Here is a 10,606-nt window from a genome sequence, read left to right on the forward strand (position 1 = left end):
TGAAGGTGGAACATTACTGGTGTTTATTTAATTCTCTCTAGACATTGAACTGTCTAAAGCAAGTTGCACTATGGTCATGTTACATGCTCCAAAAAAAGATCTTTACATTTTTTCCTTTCTACATTTTATAATTTAAACAGCTGACTGAGCCAAACAGCATGATTAATGACAGATTTATTTTCAATTTTGTTTTTCACATTCAGAATCTCACATCTTTTTAAGGGGCAGAAATTAAACCCTCTCTTAATAAGTAACGGACCACGAATGAATAGCTTCTCCTCAATCCTTCATACACAAATCAGAAAAACAGACATATACAACTACAACATAAATCTAAACACGTTCCCCGATCATAAAACTTAGTGTACCTCTGTACACATGTGTGAAAGCAGACTTTGCATGTAAAAATGTGGACGCATCAATTCAAAGGCAAAACCTTTTGGTTACTAATAATGTCAGCCAGCTTCTGTTTTAGTTTCAGGAATGTCCTCTTGAATTCCAAACCGTCGCCCTGGAACACAAAAGAATAGTTTTGAGAAGACAGAGCTTAACTATTCATATCAATGATATTATAAATATTATTCTTCACTCAAAGATTCTTTGATATTAGTTTTAGTTGTATGAGCAGTTAATTTAGAATCATCATAGTGTAGTATATGCAATTAATGGTAATGATAGCATAGAAGTAATTCAATGGTTTGGCTTGTTTTCACCTTTGACAGACGGAAATCTACTAAAATGCGTTCCTCCATTTCCAGGAAGTGCACTATGAAGATCAACTTGTTATTGCGACGATCCATTGTGGACACTGTCGCCTATGAATCAAAAGAGAGAAAAAGAGATAAGATCAGTGCATTATACGGTTCAAGATTTAGTGCAAGGATTTCAAATGCTTTAAATGTTACAACTGATTGTTTTATCTAGTTACCTGATTGGTGCAGCTCTGTTTCCATGTGTGACCCATAGCAATACAGGCATCACGGAGAGCAATGCAAGATGGTTCTGCCTTTACCGTAGTAAAGAACCTGGTCATCCTTCTCACCAACCGCTGCCATGGGCTCTGAAAATAAATAAACAAGCATTTTTTTGAAGTATTTAACAAAAATCCATTATTCATTAAATGAATGGGTACACAAATATAATAATAATTACCCATAACCAATTAGTTTAATAATTCAAAATTACAACAATATGAGTGACACAAAATTGAAACACTACTATGAAATAAGAGCAAATATTTCTGACATAACTGAGCCATAATAAATACTTCAGCATACTATAACTGATACTCATTTTATAGAACAGGTTACCTGGCTGGCACCCGGTGTGCCAAGCAGTTGGCTGCCCAGCAGCATGTGGTCAGGACAGGCAGGCTGTGAAAAGCTGACACTGACATCAGTGTGCACCGTAACCTCCTTCTCCTCCCACAATCCCTGCGGCTCAGGCTGAGAGCTGGAGATCTGTGCTCTTTCATCACTGCAGAAACACACAGGTAGTGATGGATGTGCTTCTTAGACCATAATACAGCACTTACTGTACAATTTGTATTTGTACTAAATATCAAGTCAGCTGTCTTGTGTATTGATTTGTCGTACTGACCTGTTTTTTCGTCTCAACTGTGAGAGCTCAGAGTCAGCCCTATGCATCTTGTTTTCTGGTGTTTCACTCTGTCGTTTTACTGCTGTGGTCAAAAATTCAGATCCAAAAGAATCACAAACATTTTCGAAAGACTCACAATCACAATTACTGTGCTGATCTTTGAAAGCAGTACCTGATTTGAAACTACTGCTAAACCAGCGGTGTTTCTTAATTTCTGGAATGGTGAACCTGTCCTCTGGATTATGCAGTAATATCTTAGATAGCAGACCTGAAAAGAAAATTAAACACAAACTTCAGCATCACAGGTGTTTTTAAACATGTTTCTGTGCATTTGTGCAGGTGTTCTGGGTGGTTGCTTTCTGGCCCAAGTCAAAAGAGTCAACAAGTCTGGTCTAACTGAACACTGAAAGAAAATTCAATTAAATACTGAAATATACTGAATTAAATAACTCTTAAGAAGCTTACTCAGTGGAACAGCATAAATTTTCTTCCAGGGTGTGAGGTAGATTTTCTTCTCTAGCCAATCCAAATACTCCTGACAGTTTTCACTCGGCTGGTCCCATGGTAACTCTATGGAAAAATGCAGCTTACAATAGCAAAATTCTCCACAAAGATGCAGTCTCTGACTGATACACACTGAATACTGTTTTCCTACCTCCAGCTAACATTGCCGTGAGCACAATGCCACAAGCCCAAGTGTCCGCAGGTTGAGCGTGGAATGCTGAGCGTGACATCAGCTCAGGGGCAACATAGGGCAGAGTGCCACACAGACGGGTCAACGCCCGCTCCCGGCCACGGTTGCGGAACATGGTAGCCAGTCCGAAATCAGAAATCTTCAAATTATCTGAGAGAAAACATAAATAGGATATATATATATATATATATATATATATATAAAAATAAAATTATATAGTAAATGTAATTAATAATACACAAATGTTATTAAAATTAGCATTTAAATTTATGCATTTAGCAGACACTTTTATCCAAAGTGACAATATTCATAATTCCAGGTTTATGAGACAACTAGATTAGGAAGAGAAGAGGTCAAATGTAGAGAAGAAACAGAAGAAATAGAAAATAACGTATTATAAATATTATTTTAATTTATAAAACAAACTCAGATGCATTACATCTATCCACTAGAACATAGGTTTTTAATCTTTTAGATGCCACGGACCCATCTTAAGCAACTATATATTTTTCTTATATAAAACCCAGTTTATACTGTGAAAAAGTTAATATTATGTGAAAAATATTATTTGGAAAATATTTAGTTTCTATTATGGTACATTATTTAGGTTTCCTACTTACTATAGCACTGTACTATTAAATTAAATTTTTTATTTTATTTTGCTCGTTTTTTAACATTTATTTTAATGATGATTTAATTTTAAGCACTAAATCTTATTTTTATTTTTAATATTTATTATTTACTTGATTATTATATTTATTATTATTTACATTTTTCCATGGGCTCCCTAGCACTTCCTTGCCACCTGGGAGTCCCCAGACCCCAAAATATATATTCCTGACATAATAATAACAGAATACAATTTTATGGGCGCCATGAAGTTTTATGTCACAGCTATCACCATTACACATATTAGTGTGGCTGGCTGGAACGTTGCACTGACCAATCAGAAGCCAGAATCTGTTTTATAATCACATTTAACACAAGACCATTCAGAGGTACCTTTATCATCAAGAAGAATATTCTCAGGCTTTATGTCACGATGTGTAATCCCAACACTGTGAAGATATTCCTGTAAGTGAGAGATCTAGTTTTACAACAAAGGCAGCTATGGATTGTAAACTGCTCACGAACACACCGGAGTCAAAGAAAAATATTCACAAAACTGACACTTACCACACCAGCTACTAGCTGCTGAAAAAACCTGTGCGCCTCCTTTTCTGGCATCCCAACATCTGGCTCTGTCAGAAATACAGAATCTTCAATATTTGCTCATCGCAAACATTCAGACTCCTCAGATCTACATTGTACTGGAGAAACCCAGTTAATATGTCCTAATCTATGTTTAGCTCACCGATTCTGTCAAAGAGCTCTCCTCCGCTACAGTACTCCAGGAAGATGTACTGTGTCGTCCCCTCACTCCTGTACCCAAAGAAACGTACGATATTTGGGTGTGAAAGCATCTTGCATATGCAAACCTCCTTCTTCACATTCTCTACACAATCCTTGGCTTTTGCCATGTCCACAACTTTCACCGCCACGGCCTCTTCTGTCTTCTTGTTGACCAGCAGTCGCACCCTACAATAATTTGAAGTAGATTAATACATTTTAAAACGAATCAGTTTGAGACTGATAAAAAGGACACTGGTCACTTACTCTCCATACGCCCCCTCTCCAAGGGTCTGCACCACATCCCAGTCTTTAACAAAAGGCACAGCCATGATCTGACCTGTGGGCACAAGTCAGAACATCCTTGCAAACTAGTAGCAATAAGCACTATTTGTAAAAAGAGCATAAAAAGCTAAATTAAAAAAAAGACTATAACACTTACACTATATATATTAGTTTTGAGTAAATAAACATAATGACACACATGCCAAATAAGACTAGGTACGCAATACAGTGAAACGTCAAATCCCATAACCTTGGGCTGTCCCGATGTCAATTTCGTTTAATTTGTCAAATAAACATACCTTAGGAGTCACCTATATCAGTGTTGAAGCTGTCCCATCTGATGCAGGTTGTTTATTTATACTGTTGGTATATTTACAAACACCCGCTATGAATGTCTAGACAGGAGTATCCGTGATAATACAAGCGAGTCCTTCTAAACTTTGGCGCGTTCTGGAGACGTGACATCACCGGAAGCGCTCGGAGAGACAATTTTTAAAATAAAAGCTTACATTAGCAGCGACTTTAAAAATGAGGGGAAATGTTTCATATTAACTGGAGTATTTTATGGTACTTTCGTGTTTGTTTCGTTCGAATTGTATTGTAAAACTGTTCAGTAACTAAGACCATTAAAAAATAAAATATCATTGCAGATATATAAACTAAATAAAGTGAGTTAGATATGTTATTTTATGTGTATTATAGTTTTTAAAGAATATTGGTTAGGAGTAGATGTGTAAATGTTTGATTGCCTGGGTTTTTATTTTTATTTTCTTTTGTAATTTTCGTACAAAAAATAAAAAGTCATATTAAATGTGAGGGCTTTTATTTTGGTATAGTTTCCAACGCTTGAAAACTATACAAAATAAAAGCTCTCTTGTCATGGTGATCACGTCAAATAAATTCACATTCATAATATTAAGACACTTTTTGTGATACGACATTTAATTTTAGCATTTAAATGTATTGTAAAGCATAATTACAAGTTGTCATAATCACCATTGTTATTATCAAATAACAGGAGCTGAAAGTAGACTGATGTCGCATGTCGTTGTTATGGCAACATCAGTTCCCTAAACACAACTATAGCGTTACAGATGAAGGTTTATTTCTAAAGCTAGCTAGACTCCAAGAAAGTGATATATATATATATATATATATATATATATATAAAACAATGTTGACAGCCCACCGAAGCAGGACACGATGCCGGGAAGTAACTGGACCTGGACATTCAGTGGCATTGGTGAGTTATTATTATCATAGACTTAACGTTACATGAAAAGTTTTATCTTTCTTCCCAACTTACTGTAAAATTTGTCTTTCAAACTTTTCAATCAAGATTCCTGTTAATCACTTTCATAATATTTATAGTTACGTTAATGAAAGATAATGCAAATGTAAAATTATGTAAGTGTTAATGTTGATATTTAATGTACATGCATATTATTTAAGTTTTTTTGTTTGTGTTATTATTCAACTTAAATATGTGCATTTCAGAGAGCAAAACATCCTTTACCCAAAGACATAGACGACCTCTTTCTGAGGAGGAGGAAACAGGAGGCAATACAGAATGAAGTGCTGGAGTTTACCAAGGATCAAAGCTCCTGTGATGTGAGAATGCGATGGGAAAGGAACACACAGAGCCAGATGGTGTCGGCCACTATTAGCAGACGTCTACAGGAAGCAAGAGAGCAGTACCAGATGGACATTGATGAAAGGAGGGAAAGGTTTGAATGGAATAGCCTCAATTATTTATTAATCAATTATTTAGAAATCGTCTCATTGTATAGTGTAATGACTTTGGCTCTTTTTTACAGGCTTCGTGAGCTGCTAGAGTCAGAGGAGGGGGAGATCTTCAGGGAGATGGAGGCAAAAAAGGAGACAGTGTTGGAGAGGCAAGCTAAGATGGTTGAAAGAGCCAAGACTCTACGAGAGAGAAGAGAGAGCGAGAGACAGAGACTTGCTGCTGAGAAACTCGATCAGCTCTTCAGGTAGAACGCCGTATCATTAGTGGTTGGACAAACTTGAACTTTGATTCAGACTACAAGATGTTCCATCTTCCTGTGTTTTAGAGAGCAATGTGAGGAGCTGCGTGCCGTGGAGATGATGCGCAGACAGGATGAGGTCTGCACTGAGCGTGCAGCTCAGATCCATACTAAGGAGGAAGTGCAACGGATGCAACAAGAAGAAGACAGACTGTTCTCCCAGATGTGGGAGAGCGACAGGCTGGCCAAAGAGGAGCGTCATAACCACGAGGTTCAACGTCAGAGAGAGAACAACCTCCAGCAGAAGGCATTCCTGCAGGCACAGATGGAAACGACTGAGCAGCAGAGAATACAGGCAAAGCAACTGAAGCAAGAAGAGGCCCAGTTACTGGTACTGAGCATATAATAGGATGAATCAATCAAATCAAGCCGCAGTTATTATAGGGATGCACAATATGTCTGTACCAATATTAGAGATTTTTTAATTGATTCATAATCTGTCGATACTGGTTATTTAATCAGGCATGCTCATTTTCCCTATCTTTAAATTTAGATTACCTTAATGGTCTCTTCAAATTTCTGTAAATGAATGTGTTCTTCTGTAATTGTTGAGTTTGTTTAGTTTTGTATTGTGTTACTAATTCACAAAAATTTATATTAGAACTAATATTTTTTTAATAATGTAAATATAATAGTATAAAATGCATACTTTTGTTATTAAAAAGATATTACATTATATATATATATATATTACAACTTATATTTTTAAATTCTCTCTCTCTCTCTCTCTATATATATATATATAATGGCATTTAATATACACTTATTATATTATTACATCTAAATAAATAAAAAATAAAATATAAATATTAGAACTGATATTTTTGAATAATCTAAATGTATTTACATAGTATTCATTATACAATTATATTATTAAAAATAATATTTAAAAACAATAATAAAAAAATATGTCACTTATAAATATAATCTTTAGCAAATCTCAAAATTAATAAAAATTTTACAAACCGATCATGGTAACACTTTATTTTAAGGTGTCCTTTTTACACGTTACATATACTTACTATTATAATAACAATTAATTATGCATAATTACATGCAAGTAACCCTAAGCCAAACCCAAATCCTAACCCTAACCATATAGTAAGTACATGTAGTTAATTAATATTACTCAGTACTTATATGTATAATTACACTGTAACAAGGACACCTTAAAATAAAGTGTCACCCCGAACATTATAATGCCTTGATGCATTAAAATTTTTTTAAAAATATAATAAAACTTTGAAGCTGTGGCACTGACTCTCGTGAACATTGTGCTCCTTAGAGAGAGCACAGGGAGATGCTTCGCCTGGAGGCAGAGAGAGAACACAGACAGAAGCTTCAAGACCAGGAGAAACGACGTAAACAACTGGACCTTTCGCTTCGGCTGAAGATGAAGCGCCTGGCACAAGATCGGCAGGAAGAGCTGGCTCTGGATATGAGCATCCTGGAGCAACTAATGACTGAAGAGCGAGATGAAAAGCAAGATGAGGTCCTCAAAAAGGTTAGATTTCAGCCCACACTGTGGCCATTTTTGACCATCAATGTAAATTCTCTCATTATTCATAAAATGTTCTTACTAAACAGCTGGAGCGTCAAGAGGAGCAGCGCAGGTACCGGGAGTATCTGGCAGAGCAGCTAGAAGAGCAGAAACGGCAAGAAGCTGAGACGGAGCAACTGTTTGAATCAGAGCTGCAGCAGGCCTGGGCCCGCAGGGAGGCACAGTGGCGTCAGGAAAAGGCAGCGAGGGACCGACTCATGAAGGATGTCATGGACACTCGCCGATTGCAGATCCAAGAGAAGTGTAAGGAAATTGCTTTAAGATCAGCCATTTTCACACATACACGCACACACACACACACACACACACATATATATATATATATATATATATATAAAGAAATTCATACTTTTTTGAGCTAGGACACATTCAATTGATTGGAAGTTACAATAAATACATGTATGATGTTACAAAACATCCTTTTCAAATAAATTAGGTTCTTTTCAATGTTCTATTCATCAAAGATTTCTGAAAAAATGTATCATGGTTTCCACAAAATATCAAGCAGCACAGCTGTTTTCAACTGATAATAATAATAATTGTTTTTGAGAACCATGTCAGTATATTTTAAAATGAACAAAAAAAGGTTTATAAAATAATAATAGATATTTTATTACATATTTATTACACACAATAACATAGTTATCACATTTAATAATTTTTTGTTTTTAATGCATTTTTGATCACATAAATGCTACCTTGGTGAGCAAAAGAATCTGCAAAAACATTTTTTTTAAATCTTACTGACCCCAGACTTTGCAGGGTAGCACGGTGTATGTATATATTCATAATATTTATTATGAAGGTGCTATTTTTCTCTTCAGTGAATGAGAATATGCAGAAACAGGCTGAGCCTTTCAAAGAGAGAGAGGAGCTTGACCGAATCCTTCAAGAGAACAAATTGCTGGATGAAGAAGAAAAGAATCGGTAGGTTTTTGTCAAAGTGGTTCAACTTAATCACACTTATACCAAAACATACAAAAATTATTTCACTAATTTCTAGTTTAAGGGAGGCCACTCAGGAATATCAGGCTGATTTATTGGCTCAGATGCTGTACCGCCAACGCATTCGTGAAGCAGAACAAGCTGAGAAAGAATACGAGTTCCAGAAGGGTCTGATGTACCAGGAGCAGTACAATAAGAAGATTCAGGACATCCTTTCAAGGCCAATATCCAGCACCACAGCAGTTCATCCCTTCAGGAGACGAGAGCGCTCCAACTTTGGTGCACAGTTGGCATAAATCCATCCAGTTCTATTCACAACATAAGTAACATTCATTAGTATGAAATATTCTAAAAATATTAGTATGAAAATACATTAAAAAAATAAAAATAAGGAACTTTCAGTGAACTTGCATGCTTAAATATCTTGCTCATTTCTGAATAACTATATGTTGTATGTTTTACACATTTGTGTGTTCTGTGATCAGATTCATTATCCATGTGCTGAAATTTGTATTCAGACAAGTCTGACTGGATTAACTTGTTTTGAGGTAGATATTTGCATGTTTAAAAGTTAATTATTTAAAGAAAGCCAATCATTTCAATGAATAGACTGTGAATAGTGTCTTCTTTTTGCAAATCACTCAGACTTACTTATACACCGCATCTAACACCAACCATCTAATTAAAAACAATGGAAAGCTGTCCAGGGTTGCTATGAAACATGTACAGTACATAATACCAGGAGAGGTCAAAAGGTTAAGGTTTAAAAATGACAGTTAACATACAGAATATTTCCATAATGATTTAGCAACGGTGTTTTAGACCAGTAAGCTGCTGGGTTAAATGATTAGAGGGTGAATGAGTGGGTGGGTAACTTTTGATGCTGCAAATACCACGACAGCATGTGTATGGTGAAGAAGTTAGTCAACACCCAATACCTTACTTAGGAGTGGTAGAGGTGTGGAGCAATTGGTCTGTGTCATTTTTGTCTTTTTTTTTCTCACCTGGCTGTTCAGACAGGTTTAACTTTTACCCAAGCCAGTTTGGAACTACAAAATTCGGCAAAGTATGCTATACAATCTTTTTAAGCTTGACATGAGGAATATACAACATCTGAATAATTCAGAGCTCTGATGATCATTGTGTCTGTGGATATTGGCACACTTTTTAGGAGAAAATGCGTGAACATGAACTGTATGCCAAGGTAGGTCAGATATTGCTACTCTTTCATTCTAGATTTCCTCATCACATTAATTACAGTATGTGGTCCACTGAGATTGACAGGTTACAGCTTTATAAATAAATCAATTAAAATATACAATCTAAACCAGGGTAACCGTAGCTAAACACATTTACGCATCTTTTTATGTAATTTTTAATGTCCTTATTCAGGATTCTCATTCTGAATTTATGTTTCATCCTGTAGTTTAAACATGGCTTGTGTTCACTCTGCACCTTGCAGATAAGAGTAGAGAGGCTGCTGTGTTGCTCAGCTTTGTGTCTTTGATTAATGATGCAGACACTGAGCACACACAATGCACACTATCTGATTATTCTAGGCAGCTTCTGCTCTCAAATATTTCTGAGAAACACAAGAAAAGTACATGTACAGGGCTGTACGTTAACTTTTTTTTCACATAGCACTGGTGCTACAGAGGTTGAAAGTTTTGTAGCACAGGCCAAAAAGTTGTAGCACAAGTATAAAACGTCTGTTATCATGTCTGAAACAAACACAAGTAATGGAGTTCATCACTTAAACAGGCACTGATGTTCCATACAGAGCACAAAAAATACAAACCATCACAAAAATTGTTTTAGACAAAGTTTTCTTAATTTGCTAAAAATGGAAGAGTGCAGAAACATAACACCTCTTACACCTTAACAAAATATAAAATAAAAAACAATGGCAGACATTTAGGCAAAGTTAGCAAAGATAAAAATCTTTGTCATTATTTTATCTTTGTTATTAGAAAATAAGAACATTTTTCAGGTACAGTATTTAGCAGTATTTACAACATTTTATTTTTCAGGTACAGTATTTAGCAGCATTCAAGAAATTGAATGAACACATATTAAAATAAAACACTA

General features: G+C 35.5%; 3 protein-coding genes across 3 annotated transcripts in view; 2 read left to right on the top strand and 1 right to left on the bottom strand.

Moving 5' to 3' along the window:
- Positions 1-8: 8 nt before the first annotated feature.
- LOC107703487 (serine/threonine-protein kinase Chk1-like) lies at positions 9-4,422 on the bottom strand. The gene is made up of 13 exons (XM_016506109.1): positions 4,267-4,422; positions 3,950-4,022; positions 3,648-3,871; positions 3,470-3,534; positions 3,296-3,365; positions 2,255-2,443; positions 2,065-2,169; positions 1,772-1,867; positions 1,600-1,681; positions 1,311-1,476; positions 929-1,060; positions 714-815; positions 9-511 (listed from the first exon to the last, which is right to left on the bottom strand). The coding sequence occupies exons 2-13, from the start codon at positions 4,012-4,014 to the stop codon at positions 419-421; spliced, it is 1,389 nt and encodes a 462-aa protein (XP_016361595.1). The 5' UTR covers positions 4,015-4,022; positions 4,267-4,422; the 3' UTR covers positions 9-418.
- A 674-nt stretch (positions 4,423-5,096) lies between these two features.
- Positions 5,097-8,814, top strand: cfap53 (cilia and flagella associated protein 53). Its single transcript, XM_016506111.1, has 8 exons — positions 5,097-5,210; positions 5,465-5,694; positions 5,785-5,958; positions 6,040-6,343; positions 7,298-7,516; positions 7,600-7,816; positions 8,398-8,500; positions 8,577-8,814. The coding sequence occupies exons 1-8, from the start codon at positions 5,142-5,144 to the stop codon at positions 8,812-8,814; spliced, it is 1,554 nt and encodes a 517-aa protein (XP_016361597.1). The 5' UTR covers positions 5,097-5,141.
- Positions 8,815-9,539: 725 nt separating this feature from the next.
- Positions 9,540-10,606, top strand: part of myo5b (myosin VB) — a 61,688-nt gene continuing 60,621 nt past the window's right edge. The window contains exon 1 of the mRNA XM_016506201.1: positions 9,540-9,722. Coding sequence (XP_016361687.1) covers positions 9,696-9,722 — 27 coding nt within the window. The 5' untranslated portion in view covers positions 9,540-9,695. The remainder of the gene's footprint in view (positions 9,723-10,606) is intronic.

This window comes from Sinocyclocheilus anshuiensis, unplaced genomic scaffold (assembly GCF_001515605.1).
Source record: "Sinocyclocheilus anshuiensis isolate Anshui unplaced genomic scaffold, SAMN03320099.WGS_v1.1 scaffold330, whole genome shotgun sequence".
Lineage (NCBI taxonomy): Eukaryota > Metazoa > Chordata > Actinopteri > Cypriniformes > Cyprinidae > Sinocyclocheilus > Sinocyclocheilus anshuiensis.

Coding starts and splice junctions, on each gene's coding strand:
- LOC107703487 (XM_016506109.1), bottom strand. CDS start 4,014: ATGGCTGTGCCTTTTGTTAAAGACTGGGATGTGGTGCAGACCCTTGGA. Junction 1,061..1,310: donor GCACACCGGGTGCCAGCCAG/GTAACCTGTTCT, acceptor ATTTATTTTCAG/AGCCCATGGCAGCGGTTGGT. Junction 512..713: donor TAGATTTCCGTCTGTCAAAG/GTGAAAACAAGC, acceptor TTTGTGTTCCAG/GGCGACGGTTTGGAATTCAA.
- cfap53 (XM_016506111.1), top strand. CDS start 5,142: ATGTTGACAGCCCACCGAAGCAGGACACGATGCCGGGAAGTAACTGGA. Junction 5,695..5,784: donor ATTGATGAAAGGAGGGAAAG/GTTTGAATGGAA, acceptor TCTTTTTTACAG/GCTTCGTGAGCTGCTAGAGT. Junction 6,344..7,297: donor AAGAAGAGGCCCAGTTACTG/GTACTGAGCATA, acceptor TGTGCTCCTTAG/AGAGAGCACAGGGAGATGCT.